The sequence below is a fragment of the Myotis nattereri genome, assembly GCF_964212035.1.
Source record: "Myotis nattereri genome assembly, chromosome: 4".
Classification (NCBI taxonomy): Eukaryota; Metazoa; Chordata; class Mammalia; order Chiroptera; family Vespertilionidae; genus Myotis; species Myotis nattereri.
Genome location: NC_138079.1, coordinates 100,238,809 through 100,254,485, shown reverse-complemented (window position 1 = coordinate 100,254,485; position 15,677 = coordinate 100,238,809). Strand labels below are relative to the sequence as shown.

At 41.6% G+C, this 15,677-nt stretch overlaps 2 protein-coding genes across 4 annotated transcripts in view; one reads left to right on the top strand and one right to left on the bottom strand.

The window, feature by feature from the left end:
* CLUAP1 (clusterin associated protein 1) overlaps positions 1 to 15,677 on the top strand; it is a 44,397-nt gene that overhangs the window by 6,832 nt on the left and 21,888 nt on the right. For all 3 annotated transcript variants that reach the window (XM_081088960.1, XM_081088959.1, XM_081088958.1), the window contains exons 5-7: positions 107 to 202; positions 4,922 to 5,005; positions 15,133 to 15,266. In XM_081088960.1, the coding sequence (XP_080945086.1) occupies positions 107 to 202; positions 4,922 to 5,005; positions 15,133 to 15,266 (314 nt within the window). The remainder of the gene's footprint in view (positions 1 to 106; positions 203 to 4,921; positions 5,006 to 15,132; positions 15,267 to 15,677) is intronic.
* On the bottom strand, positions 12,932 to 13,159 carry LOC308518837 (protein BRICK1-like; the record flags this gene model as incomplete). Its single annotated transcript, XM_081090618.1, has 1 exon — positions 12,932 to 13,159. The coding sequence occupies one exon, from the start codon at positions 13,157 to 13,159 to the stop codon at positions 12,932 to 12,934; it is 228 nt and encodes a 75-aa protein (XP_080946744.1).

Here is a 15,677-nt window from a genome sequence, read left to right as displayed (position 1 = left end):
TCAAGTATTCTGACTGGAGGTAGGGGTTGGTATTAGACTGGTTTTTTTCTGAATGCCTATTAAAAACCTGTCACTGAGGTTCCTGTTTTTGATATTTTCCTTCCAGATTGCAGATTTGAAAGCTGCCAGGCAGCTTGCTTCTGAAATCACCTACAAAGGAGCATCTCTGTATGACTTGCTGGGAAAGGAGGTAGAATTGAGGGTAAGCAGTGCTTAGATAACTTAATTACTTTCTCAGCTAAGCAGATTTTCAAGATTTTCTTTTCTAATTCTTTTTGCCCCTGTTTTTCTGATTTTATTAAACTGTACCTGATTAAATGATATAATGTGTGAGAAAGTAATATATAGTGTATATAGTGTTTGTTGCTCTTCCTGCTTCAGTGGGCACTGGTCTGTTTTTTAATAACTCTGACTTCTAGTTCAGGAATGGCAAATACCAGTATGTGTCATGTTGCTGAGACTTTTCTCCTTTGTCCGTGTCATACGTTATTGATCTTGGTGCTTTTGTTGGTGAACTCAGCCTCAACATTCTTCTCAACAAAATCCTCTTCTGAGCCATGATGGTTCCCAAACCTTGCTGCCCAATGCAATCACCCAATGCAACTACGGATGCCTGGCTTTCCATTTTGATATCATTGGTATGAAATGTGACTTGGGCATTGGGGATTTTACAAGGCTTCTGTATGATTCTAACGCACAGCAAAGTTTGGAAACTAGTAATCTAGGCAGTCACTACCAATCAGTTAAAGTTAATGTTAACAGTTTAAGTTTACTTGCAATCCTATTCTAGCTAATGTCATTCAGGGAGTATGCTCCATCATGTTTAAGGAGCTATTTAAGAGTGTGTTTCTGGAGAACTTCCATAGAGCTCCTAAAGAGCTTTTAAACCACCTGATGTCCAGGTTGTCCCAGAAATCAATGAGTCAGAATGTCTGGGGGTGAGAACCAGGCATCAGGTTTGTAAAGATTTCCAGGTGATTCCAGAGTGCAGCAAAATTTGGGGCCCACTGGTTTAAGAAGAAATGGAGTATTATTTAGTTTTACCTGTAAGGATTTATGGCACTTAAGGACACATGCTCTCATCTAATGTTTTTAAATTAAATACATTTAATTCATTCCATTCCCATCATGTATGTCAGCCATGACCACTCTCTCACTTCCTTGCCTGTGTTCTGGCATTGCTGCTAAACTGTTATGGTATTTTTTCCTCTTGCTTTTCATTTCTGCCCAAGAGAGAAGACTAGAGTGGGAGACTTGGGTGCCAGGTCACCATTCCTGCTTTTGATATAGTGGCTGCCACCTGCTGAAGTGCAGTTGGCAGAACAAAACTTCCACTAATGTTTAATAGCTAATTTAGGTAACTAATGAGGCAACTTCAGGCTTTCACTGTTTTTTGTTTATAGAGTACATGTCTGTACGTGTTCATAACAGACCTAGAGACAAGAGCTGGTCACTTGCTATTTGTCAGTGGAATAGAGTGATGGCTTCATTGTGAGATTTTAGCACCTTTCCATAATGAATTGATGAAACAGTCAGTGGCTGAACTGTTGCCATGGAAGCCCTAAGACTCTTCTCAAATTCTGTGTACAGTCATGATCTGAGGAAGATCCCCTCGCCAGTATTTGTTTTTCATACACTCAACCAACATTCACTGAGGATCAAAACCAACCACAGACAAGGCACTGAGCCTTGAGTAAATCTTAATCCCTTCTCTTGATAAGTTTTCTACCTGTGGGGAGATGAGGTGCACTGTGGAGTAAAAGAAGCACAAGACAGAGTGTGATGAAGTGATTCAGGAATCTCATAAATGCATGCCCATTACAGTTCCATATCTCAGATGTTCCCAGTGTCGATTGGTCCATGATTAATGCTAGGGCCAGGGCAAAGGCCACTTTCCTCACTGGTTGCAGTTGTCAATGATAGTCAACTTAGAGGAACTTAATCATAAGAAAGATTGTAGACTTAAGACCAAGATGGCGGCATAGTTAAACACCTGAACTTGCTGCCTCGCACACCACATCAAAACTCCAACTAAAAGACAAAACGGATATCATCTAGAACAGCTGTGGGCAAACTACGGCCCACGGGCCGGATCCAGCCCGTTTGAAATGAATAAAACAATTGAAAAAAAAGACCGTACCCTTTTATGTAATGATGTTTACTTTGAATTTATATTAGTTCACACAAACACTCCATCCATGCTTTTGTTCCGGCCCTCCGGTCCAGTTTAAGAACCCATTGTGGCCCTCGAGTCAAAAAGTTTGCTCACCCCTGATCTAGAACCACAGGAAGGCTGGCTGAGTGGAAGTTCGACAACTAGAGGGAAAGAGAAAAGCGCATCTAGACTGGTAGGAGGTGCAGAGGTGCGGAAGAACGGAGGTACGGAGGCACGTGAAACGGGCTGGCAACTGTGTATGCTGTGGTCTTTTTCAATCAGGAGGGTGATACAAACTCCTTACTGCTCTGAACTCCAGTTCCGGGTGAGACTCTGGGGACCCAGACTCATACGGAGAGAAACTGGACTGTCTGGCATTGGACTAGAACATGAGGCAGATTTCTCTCAGAGGTGCTCACAGTATTCATTGTTCCTGTACGGGGCCACAGGACACAGAGACCCAGGGACCTATCGGGGCAGGGCCAATGGGCAACCATTGCTGTTTGCACCGCCCTGTGATTCCCTGAGACCATGCCCCACTCAATTTACAACCCCACCCAAGTTGTGAGCAGAGGCTTTTGCATATGAATGGCCTGGCCTTTTGCAACCTAACCTAACAAACTGCAGCTCGGTCAAAGAACCCCAGAGCTTCCAAAAGAAGGCCTAAGGCTCATCAGAAGCCTGCATTGCTTCACAGCTACGCCTCATCTAGGCACCTCCAAACCCCAAACAAAGGGGAGGAATCTGCAGATCTCTCTGTAGCTCCTGCTGGGTGGTCTCAGGCAGTGGCTGACTTTGCACCTCCTTGGAGATCCAAGAGCCAGTCTACCCAGTGGTCAAAGTGAAACCACACCAGGTTACAACTCTTCAGATTCGTAAGATATACACTCAGGGGGCAGACTCAGCACCAAAGCCCCACTGAAGCAAGTCCTGCCCCATAAGGGTATCTCCAGCACAGTAGTTCTCCTATTGTAGACACAACTGGTCCTCACAGCCAATTGACCTGGAGATCAATTCCTCCCAGTGATACCAACAGCAATCAAGGCTTAACTACAACAAAACTGTGCACACAGCCCACAAAGGGGTGCACCAAGAGCTTCCACCTCAAGTAACTGGGGAGACTGAGCCACTGGGCCCTATAGGACACCTAGCACAAAAAGCTACTCTATCAACATAGGGAAGCAGCCAAAATGCAGAGACAAAGAAACAGGTTACAAATGACAGAAATGGAGGAAAACAAACTACTAGATATAGAGTTCAAAACCATGGTTATAAGGTTACTCAAGAATCTTCTAGAAATCTCAGAGAAATTTAGTGAGACCCTCAAGGATATGAAAAAGGACCAATTAGAAATTAAGCAAACACTGACTGAAATAAAGAATAACATACAGAGATCCAACAGCAGACTAGAGGATCCCAAGAATCAAGTCAAAGATTTGAAATATGAAGAAGCAAAAACCACTCAACCAGAAAAGAAAAAAGAACCCAAAAATAAGATAGTGTAAGGAGCCTCTGGAACAACTTCAAGCATACCAACATCTGAATTATGCGGGTACCAGAAGAAGAGAGAGAGCAAGATATTGAAAACCTATTTGAAGAAATAATGACAGAAAACTTCCCCTACCTGGTGAAAGAAATAGACTTACAAGTCCAAGAAGCACAGAGAACCCCAAACAAGAGGAATCCAAAGAGGACCACACCAAGACACATCATATTTAAAATGTCAAGGGCAAAAGACAAAGAGAACATTAAAAGCAGCAAGAGAAAAACAGTTAGTTACCTACAAGGGAGTACCCATAAGACTGTCAGCTGATTTCTCAATAGAAACGATGCAGGCCAGAAGGGAGTGGCAAGAAATATTCAAAGTGATGAATAGCAAGAACCTACAACCAAGATTACTCTACCCAGCAAAGCTATCATTTAGAATTGAAGGTCAGATAAAGAGCCTCACAGTCAAGAAAAAGCTAAAGGAGTTCCTCACCACCAAACCAGTATTATATGAAATGCTGAAGGGTATTCTTTAAGAAGAGGAAGAAGAAGAAAAAGGTAAAGATAAAAATTATGAACAACAGAGTGACAACAAATACATATCTATCAACAAGGGAATCTAAAAATCAAATGAATAAAAAATCTGATGAACAGAATAAACTGGTGAATATAATAGAATCAGGGGCATAGAAAGGGAGCGGACTGACAATTCTCAGGGGGAAGGGAGAGTGGGGGGTGTGGGAAGAGACTGGACAAAAATCCAACACCAATGGATGAGGACAGTGGGGGGCGGGTAAGGGCATGGAGTGAGGTGGGAACCGGGTGGAAGGAAGCTATGGGGGGAAAAAAGAGGAACAACTGTAATAATCTGAACAATAAAGACTTATTTAAAAAAAAAAAAAGAAAGAAAGAGTGTAGAGGCTGGCAGGTGATTCAGACAGCAAGTTAAGCTGTACTTGGTTTGGGAGTCCCCTAAATAGAATGCAGGTAAAGAAACAAATTTAGGATTAATTAGGGATGGTAAGTTGCCCATGGTGCTATGGGGACCTGGGACCTGTAGCTGAAAAGGAGGCCTTGAGCACTGGAGAGAGGCCAGGTTGGCAGTACAATTACAGAGACATTTGTAGAAGGTGATGGTTGAAATGTTTTTGCATCAGAGATCCACGTTTTAATTAAACTTTTAGGAACCAGTCTCTAAGCTGTTTCTAGATCTGGAAATTGGTTTTTAGAACTCCTCTTCTGAAAATATATGTAGTTTTATTTCATTGTTTCCCATAGGAACTGAGAACAGAAGCAATTGCTAGACCTCTGGAAATAAACGAGACTGAAAAAGTGATGAGAATTGCAATAAAAGATATTTTGGTAAGATTACTTTGCTTTTATGTAATGTTTTTGTGCCTTGCCTTAAAAATATTGATTTCTGCCTTGGCCAGTGTGGCTCAGTGATAAAGGTCAGCCCGTGCACTGAAGGGTTGTGGGTTCGATTTCTGGTTAAGGGTAGGTACCTGGGTTGCAGTTTTGATCTCCAGCCCCGGTTGGGAGGCAACCAATTGGTGTGTCTCTGTCACATCAATGTTTTTCTCTCTCTCTCCCTCTCCTCTCTTCCACTCTCTCTAAAAATCAATAGAAGACATATCCTTGGGTGAGGATTAATTGATTTGTTGCCTCCATGAGACAGAACAAAAAGCCCTAGTTACAAAGAAGGATATGTTAGTAAGGAAATGAAAAATTTAGAGAACATGCTAGAATATTTAGCTCACTTACTTTTCCCCCTTATTATAAATACAAACAACTCATGTTACTAAAAGTTTGTCAATTTTAATAGTTTAATAATTCTATGAAATTTTTCAATTATTTTAATAAATAATGCCCTATTTTATGGGCACTTCATACTTTATTTAACCAATTCCTCATTGCTGTGCCTTAAATAATTTCTAGGTTTTCTTAATTCTATACAGTACTGTAATAGCATGATCACTGATCAATTGTTATCTGCTCATTCATTTGGAAGGCAGATAGTGGGGGGCATTCTAGACTCAGACTGTTTTGGGTTTGAATCCCACCATGTGATCTTAGGCAAGTTTTTAACCTGTCTGTGCCTCACTTTCCTGATCTGTAAATGGGGAGAATGGCCACATAGGGTCCTTTGAGCATTCATTATAACTGTGTGTCATACACGTCTCCGGCATAAAGCAGGTATTTAGTCATTATTAGGATTCATTTTATTCAGTAGACACAGGCAGGGATAGGCATAAAACAATTTGCTGAGAGTTGTACAACATTCTCAGATTGATAGGTTTTTATAAGACCCTGTTATAGCCCAGCTGGCATGGCTCAGTGGTTGTGCGTTGACCCATGAACCAGGAGATTGCGGTTCGATTCCTGGTCAGGGTATATGCCTGGGTTGTGGGCTCGATCCCCATTGTGGGATGTGGAGGAGGCAGCCAATCAATGATTCTCTCATCATTGATGTTTCTATCTCTCTCTCCCTCTTCCTTCCTCTCTGAAATCAATAAAAATATATTTAAAAAAAGAGACCCTGTTATAAAATGGTAATGCTGCCTGGGAGACCCAGCATGGGGCTCCAGAGCCTCAGCAGGGTAAGAAGGGGGATAAGAAGTGTAAGATCTTGTTGTGCCAGAACAAGGAAGTGCTCCAAGAATGAAAGGGACCTGTCAGAAGGACACAGAACCAGCTTGAGAAGGCTTCCCCTGGCCAAACTAGGGACAGTTTAAGACCAAAATAAATAAATAATAGTATAGTAATGGATTATAGACCATTGAGTGAAATGGGAGATGATGGGTTCTCACTGATATAAAAAAACAAGCGAATATATTGACAGCTAGTTTTTCATATAGTTTCAAAGTAGCTCTCCAGTCCTAGCTGGTTTGGTTCAGCGATTAGTTAGAACATTGGCCTATGGATTGAAGGGTCATGGGTTCAATTCTAATCAAGGGCACGTACCTTGGTTGCAGGTTCAGTCCCTGAACCTGGTCAAGGTGTGTGCAGGAGGCAACTGATGGATGTGTTTCTCTCACATTGATGTTTCCCTCTCTCTGTCTCTCCCCCTCCCACTCTCTCTAAATATCAATGGAAACTATATCCTCTGGTATTAACAAAAAACAACAAAACACAAAGTAGCTTTCCACAAAATACAATTAATTACAAAGGGGAAAAGAGTAACTTCAAATGAGATTCCTGACAGACACCCCTTAAATCAAGTGATCAAAGTGAACATCACTGGTAGTGGGACAGTTCAAAATTATGCACACATGATATGATGTAGCCATATCTGTGCTATTCCTGCTAAAGATTCATAACCTGAAGCTAATCAGATAAAGACAAATTGGGGACATCCTATAAATTATCTGGCTCGTACTCTTCAACAGTGAAAAGGTCCTTCCAGACTGAATGAAGCTAATGAGACACGATAACTAAATGCCAGGGTGACCTCTGTCTGCTGTTAAGGCTTCATGGGGACAAACTTGGGTGGGTGTGAGGGTTAAATGGCAATAGTGCATCAGTGTTCATTTTCTGTTCTCATGATTGTATTGTGGTTCTGTAGGAGAAAGTCCTTATTCATAGGAAATACACACTAAAGTAGCTAAAAGTGATGGGGCATCAGGGTAAGCAATTCACTCATCTCGGTCCAGAAAGAACTGCTTTGTGTTATACTCCAGCTGTTCGTAAGTTCATGATTGTTTCTAAATTTAACAAAATTAATATGATAATATTCTTGTGCTTGTCATTGTTCTGGCTGAATCAATTTAATATGGCATTTAGCACTATGTATATATCAAAAAATAGAGCAGCCAGATGAGGGCACAGTCTATTACTTAGTGAACACCTTTTAAGATGTTATTTCAGCCCGCTGGTTGAGTATTGACCTATGAACCAGAAGGTCAAGGCTTGATTCCCAGTCAGGGCACATGCACAGGTTGCCGACTTGATCCCCTGTAGGGGATGTTCTCTCATCATTGATACTTCTTTTTAAAAATTTTTTTATAGATTTTCTTTTTTTTTTTTTTAACATATTTTTATTGATTTTTAAGACGAAGAGAAAGGGAGAGAGAGAAACATCAATGATGAGAGAATCATTGATCAGATGCCTCCTGCACACCCCACACTGGGGATAGAGCCCACATCCTGGGCATATGCCCTGACTGGGAATCAAACTGTGACCTCCTGGTCCATAGGTTGATGCTCAATCACTGAGCCATGCCAACCAGGCTCATCATTGATGTTTCCATCTCTCTGTTCTTTTCCCTTCCTCTCTGAAATCAATAAAAATATATTTTTAAAAAAGAAAAAATAGCCCTAACTGGTTTGGCTCAGTGGATAGCGCATCGGCCTGCGGACTGAAGGGTCCCAGGTTCGATTCCAGTCAGGGGCGTGTGCCTTGGTTGCGGGCACTTCCCCAGTGGGAGGTGGCTGATCGATGTTTCTCTCTCATCGATGTTTCTCTCTCATCGATGTTTCTAGCTCTCTATCCCTCTCCCTTCCTCTCTGTAAAAAATCAATAAAAATATATTGAAAAAAGAAAAAATATATTATTTCAAAATACAACAAAATAAAAAATAAGCAGATGGGACTACGTCAGGCTAAAGAGCTTTTGCAGGCCCTTGCTGGATAGCTCAGTTGGTTAGAGCATCATCCTGATGTGCCAATGTTTCAGGTTCTATCCCCAGTCAGGGCACATACACGAATCAACCATGAAAGCATAAATAAGTGGAACAACAAATGAATGTTTCTCTTTCTCTCTTTCTCTCTCTCCCCTTCTCCCTCCCTCCCTCCATTGCTCTCTCCTCTCTCTAAAAGAAAACAAAGAATCCCCCAAATTTTAAAAAACATTTTTGCTCCACAGGGGAAACCATCAACATAACAATAAGGCAACCTACCTGAACGGGAGAAGTTATTTGCAAGTGGTATATTGGGGTTAATATCCAAAATATATAAAAAACTCATAAAGCTCAATATAAAAAGAAATCCAATTTAAAAATGGGGAGAGGATGCCCTAGCTGATTTGGCTCAGTGGATAGAGCGTCAGCCTGTGGACTGAGGGGTCCCTGGTTCGATTCCAGTCCAAGGGCACATGACCAGGTTTGCGGGCTCGATCCCCAGTAGGGGGTGTGCAGGAGGCAGCCTATCAGTGATGATCTCTTATCATTAATGTTTCTATCTCTCTCTCTCCCTTCCTCTCTGAAATCAAAAAATATATTTAAAAATAAAATAAAATAAAAATGGGAAGAGGACCTGAATAGATATTTCTCCAAAAATGACATCCAGATAGCCTGAATAGACACATGAAAAGATGCTCAGTGTCACTAATCATAAGGGAAATGCAAATCAAAACCACAGTGAGATATCACCTCACATCTGTCAGAATGGCTCTTATCCATAAGTCAACAAACAAGTGTTGGCTGATATGGAGAAAAGGGAACTCTCATCCACTGTTGGGATTATAATTTGTACAACCACTATGGAAACATGGAGATTCCTCAAAAAATTAAAAATAGAACTACCATATGACCCTGCAATTCCACTTCTGGGTATTTAGCCAAAGAAATTGAAAATGCTTATTTGAAAAGATACAGCACCCTATGTTCATTGTAGAATTATTTACAGTAGCCAAGATATGGAATCAACATAGGTGTTCATCAATAGACAAATAGATTAAAAAGGTATTTTATACACACACACACACACACACACACACACACACACACACAATGGAATATGACTCAGCCATAAAAAGAACGAAATGTTGCCATTTCTAACAGGGATTGACCGAGGGTGTTATGCTAAGTGAAATAAATCAGACGGAGAAAGACAAATACCATATAATATGTGGAATCTAAAAAACAAAACAGATACTGAGAACAGTCTGATGGTTGCCAGATGGGAGTGAGGCTGGGGGGCTGGGCAAAAAAGGTGAAAGGGATAAGAAGTGCAGGTTGCCAATTACAGAAATAGTCATGGGAATGTAAAATACAACATAGGGAATATAGTTAATAATATTGCAACTACTATGAAAGATGCCAGGTGGGTACTAGACTTATTGTGGTGAACACTTCATAAGGTATACAAATGTATATTGTAACTTGAAACTAATATAACATTGTATGTCAGCTATAATTGAAAAATAAAATGTTAAAGTTTATGTTTTAAAAATATATCTTTTCATTATTGGAAAATATCCATGACATTTGATAATTCTAAAAACAAAAACATAATAACAAGGATACTTAAAAGGGGTTATGAAATACAGGCCATCTATATTTCAGAAAACTAGGGAAATTGTGTTTATGACATTGATTTTTCTTATTTGAGGAATAGCTACCTTTTAAAAAATCATTTTTGTTTTTGAGGTCAGGTAAATTCACTAGATTTTAATCTGACTTTGATTCAGAGAAATAGTTGTCATCGACTTGGGGTTATTTTTTCAGAAAGGAGACTCACCTTGTCTTCCTATGAGATTGAACTCATATCTCTGCTGTATTTTTTATAAATATTTTTTAAATTTTTCAGTTACAGTTGATGTACAGTATTACATCTGAAAACTGTAATTAGACATTTATATAATTTATGAAGTAATCACTAATACCCACCTGACATCATGAGTTATTACAGTATTATTGACTATGCTAGAGGCCTGTTGCACGAAGAGATTCGTGCAATAGGCCTTCCCTTCCCTGGGCTGCCGGCATCGGTTTTCTTCCAGCATCCGGGACCCAGGCCTTCGCTTTTGCCCAGAGCCTTCTGTCTTCGCTCCGCCGCTTTGTGCCTACATATGCAAATTAACCACCATTGTTGTTAGGTTAATTTGCATACTCTCCTGATTGGCTGGTGAGTGTAGCAGAGGGATGGTCAATTTACATGTTTGTCTATTATTAGGTAAGATTCCCTATGCTGTACTTTACATCCCCATGACCATTCTGTAACTACCAATTTGAACTTTTTTATAAAAAACATATTTTTATTGATTTTAGAGAGAAAGGGAAAGGGAGAAAGAAAGAAACATCAATAATGAGAATCATAGATTGGCTGCCTCCTGCACTCCTCCTACTGAGGATTGAGCCTGCAACCAGGCATGTGCCCTGACTGAAATCTAACTGTGACCTCCTGGTTCACAGGTCGATGCTCACCACTGAGCCCACACCGGCCGGGCCCAATCTGTGATTCTTAATCCCTTTACCCATCCCTCCAACCCACCTCCCATCTGGCAACCATCGAAATGTTCTCTGCATCACCCTAGCTGGTTTAGCTCAGTGGATAGAGCATCAGTCTATGGACTGAAGGGTCCCAGGTTTGATTCCAGTCAAGGGCACATTCCTGGGTTGTGGGCTCGATCCTCAGTAGGAGGAGTGCAGGAGGCAGCCAACCAATGATTCTCTCTCATCATTGATGTTTCTATCTCTCTTTTCCTCTCCCTTCCTCTCTGAAATCAATAAAGATTTTTTTAAAGAATGTTCTCTGCATCTATGAGTCTGTCTTCTGCTTATTCATGTTTCTTTTTTAGGTTTCACATAAAAGTGAAATCATAGGGCATTTGTCTTTTTGTCTGACTTACTTAGCACAATACCCTCTAGGTCAGTGGTCGGCAAACTGCGGCTCGCGAGCCACATGCGGCTCTTTGGCCCCTTGAGTGTGGCTCTTCCACAAAATACCGACTTCTGCACATGGGCCACGAAGTTTCAGTTACACTGTACGTGCACGCCTGCACGTGGTATTTTGTGGAAGAGCCACACTCAAGGGGCCAAAGAGCCACATGTGGCTCGTGAGCCGCAGTTTGCCGACCACTGCTCTAGGTCCATCCATGTTGTTGCAGAGGCATGGTTTCATCCTTTCTATGGCTGAGTCATATTCCATTGTGTATACGCACCATTTCTTTTTAAATATATTGATTTTTACAGAGAGGAAGGGAGAGAGAAACATCAATTGGCTGCCTCCTGCACACCCCACTGGGGATGTGCCCGCAACCAAGGTACATGCCCTTGACTGGAATCGAACCTGGGACCCTTGAGTCCACAGGCCAATGCTCTATCCGCTGAGCCAAACCAGTTAGGGCGCACCATTTCTTCTTTATCCATTCATGTAGTGATGTACATACTCTTAGGTTTCTTCTGTATCTTGGCTATTGTAAATAATGCTGCAATGAACATATGGATGTATATGTCTTTTGTTTTTTGTTTGTTTGCCAAGATGGGGTTCTCCCCTCCCTCCCTGGGAGAGAGAGAGAGGGAGAGGGAGAGGAAAGAAAAAAAGAGAGAAACATCGATGTGAAAGAGACACATTGATTGGTTGTCTCCCGCATGTGCCCTGACAAGGGCCAGCGATGTAATCTGCAACTGAGGTACATGTCCTTGACTAGGAATCGAACCCATGACTCTTTGGTACACGGACTGGTGCTCTAACCACTGAACACACTGGCCAGGGCTATATCTTTCATATTTACTAGTAGTGTTTTGGGGGGATAAATACCCAGAAGTGGAATTGCTGGGTCCTTTTTTTTTTATATCTTATAACCTTTGTTTTAAAGTCTATTTTGTTCGGTAAAAATATTGCTACTTCAGCTTTACTGATGATTGTTCTGTAGTTCAGTTGTAATTTTTTTTTTTTAAGTTGAGTTTACTAGGGAAATATCAGAGGCAAACACCGCAAGTGACAGAAAGAAAAATCTGAAAATGTCCCTTCAAGCCAAGTGGAGACCTGGTCTTGACTCCCCATAAGGACAAAAAACTGGTAGATTAGCAACAACATTCTCTGGCAGCCACCTTGCCAGGGCATGAGTCTCTCAACCAGGACTGTCTGCTACCTCCCAACAAAGGTAGGGAGGAGAAAAGACTGTCTATAGAATCAATGCAGAGGCAATGAGAACTGTAAGGAAAATCTGAGAGAGAGAGAGAGAGGGAGGGAGAGAGAGAGAGAGAGAGAGAGAGAGAGAGAGAGAGAGAGAGAGAGAGAGAGAGATGGGGAGGACCTTAATAAAGAGTCCCAGGCTTTTGGCTCCGAGTGCCTCAAATACATTGACAAGTAGTTTTACAAAATGTTACTGAAAAGGTAAAATGCCTAATGTTTTCAAGAGTTCCCCTGGACTTCTCCCCACATGCCATATCACACTGCCAGATGAACATGGCAGAGCCCAAAGGCCATTTTTGAAGAAAGAAAAACAAGAATAAGCCCTGTTGCTCTTTTAAGGAGAGAGAAGTGGAAGGCTGCTGGGACCTTTCCCACATAGGCCTGTATTCTGTAAAGCAACTTCCTTCCCAGCAGCAGTCTGGCACAGTCCTAGGTGAGGGTCTCACCTTTTGTCACCCTTGCTTCAATGTACTCTATTCTCCGTTCAAGGGCTGTCAATTTCTCATTTAGTGTTGCAAGTCTTGAATGACAAGACATATTGAACAAGTTGAGAAAGTCCACGATTTTCTTGATGCTGCTTGTGATGATTTCAATGTACTCCCGGTTCGCCCAGTCCTGGTGAATTTCCCGCTGCACAGGATCCTCTTGTCCCGCCATGGCCGCCACCTCAGGCCAGTTGTAATTTTTTTTAAAAAATATATTTTTATTGATTTCAGAGAGGAAGGGAGAGGAAGAGAGAGAGAGAAAAACATCAACAATGAGAGAGAATCATTGATCGGCTGCCTCCTGCACACCCCACACAGGGGATTGAGCCTGCAACCCAGGCATGTGCCTTTGACCGGAGTCGAACCCAGGACCCTTCAGTCCATAGGCTGATGCTCTATCCCAGCGGTTCTCAACCTGTGGATCGTGACCCCTTTGGCGGTCGAACGACCCTTTCACAGGGGTCGCCTAAGACCATCCTGTATATCAGATATTTACATTACGATTCATAACAGTAGCAACATTACAGTTATGAAGTAGCAATGAAAATAATGTTATGGTTGGGTCACAACATGAGGAACTGTATTTAAAGGGCCAGAAGGTTGAGAACCACTGTTCTATCCACTGAGCCAAATGGGCTAGGGCAGTTCAGTTGTAATTTTGATGTGGTTGTGAAAGGATTTGAGTACCTATGCTGCCATATTGACCTGAAGTTTTCTGCTAGGGTTTTTAAAGCACTTGCAGCAAATGGATGGTTAGTGATATTTTCATGAAAGCATCTTGGAAATGGTTAGGTGTTTCAGACAAAAATAACTTAACTATAAATTCATTATCAATGAAAGTAGTTGCTTCCAAATACACACTGTCTCTGTGAGTTGTGGAGAGTGCCTGGTCTCCGTAGGTGGTTTTTTTGTATACCCCATAGCATTTCAGAGACCTGCAGTGTGCTAGTATGGTACACTGCACATGTGCACAGTATTGGAGGGGAGAGCCTCATCTTGGCAGAGTCAGAGAGCCCGAACTTGGGGAGGCAGTTCCACACTTGGCTGGTTGTATTTCAGACATTATTCCTAATATGGCAGGTTGCTCTAATACATAGGCCCCAACCTAGCCAGCTTCCCAGACAACACAAGTGTGAAGACACACTGCGTTTACCTGGACTACCACTGCTTCACATGAACTTGCTTTTACAAAAGGACAGGGAGGCCTGTAGTTTTCATCAGTGATCTTTCATCCCCTTGACTTTCTTACTCAGCCCCCCTTGCCCAGGAGCCTCTGTCCCACTGCTGCCAAGGCACCCGCCCAGTGGCTGGTTTACACTGCGTGAGGCAGCCACTTTCTGTCTGACTTCACAGAGTGGTTTCTCTGTTTCTTACAGTCTGGCCAGGGAGAGAAAAAAAGGAACTCTCTCAATCCCAGCAGGCAGGGACCAGCTAATGTTTCTTTTTGTCCCCTCCTAAATAAAGCCATACTTGTGTGTGCCTACAGGGATGGGCAAAAGTAGGAAAGAACTCTGTGCCAAAATGTGCTTGAATATAGCAAATAGACTACAAGAATGTGTAAATACTGAAGGCCAGCAATTTGAGCACTTGCAAGATTGTACCTAAGTGCACTGTGCCATTGTGACATTCTTTTGAGTTAATAAAGCTATTGTAATCATCACAGCCTGTATATCTTTTTCCATATGAACAACTGTAAACCTACTTTTGCCTACCCATGTACATTCTAGAAGTCAGATATTTGTAACTATGGGAGTAGCCTGAACAAGATGTAAATAAAAGCAGACTAACAATTCAGAATGATATGTGACCAGTTTATAAACAAGTGAGCAGGCCAGATCTCGGCCCTCTCTCCACTCTGCTTAGGACACTGTTCTTTCCATCTTTATTTGTTTCCCTGGACAGAAACACCTTCTTCTCATGGGGAAAAAAAAGAATAATAATGTTGTCTGGGCCTATGTGATGTTCCCCCTGGGAACAGTTGGTTACATAATGACTTGAGGGAAGGTTTGCTCTGTTTGCTTACTTTTGTTTTTGTTTAGCATGGTATTGGCTGTGCCTGAGGATTTGAGAAATTCCACTCTTCCAACCTTCCAAGTTGGAGGTCCTTATTGGGACATTGTCACATTCATTTCCTATTAAATGTAGGCTCAGGTTCAGAAGACGAAAGACCTGCTCAATAACGTGGCCTCTGACGAAGCTAATTTAGAAGCCAAAATTGAAAAGAGGAAATTAGAACTGGAAAGAAACCGGAAGCGACTCCAGACTCTGCAGAGTGTCAGGTAGATATGAACACCCAAAGCATGAGTGGAAAGCTGTCTTTGAAAGTTCAAACAGATTGAGAGAATGTATTGTCAGTGATATGAACCCTTCAGGCAGTGGAAGAAGCCTTGAATAAGGCTATCTCTACTACAGAATGTACTTGTGTTGCTTGTTCAAACAAGTACACCACTAAACTCATTCTCTTTACTGCTTTCAGTATGTCTGGAAAACTGCTTAATTCTTGAACTTCCATTCAGTTTTTATAGCTTCTTGGAATTTAAGGCGAAGTAAGTAAATCCAGATGGTAAAAGTTATACAAGACTTCGTCTTCTAAGATCTGTGCCTTGCCATAAATTAGGTGGAAACAAGCATACTTTCATTTCTTGGTTTAAGTAGACTTAGACTTTTATTTCCTCACCAGTAAATTCATC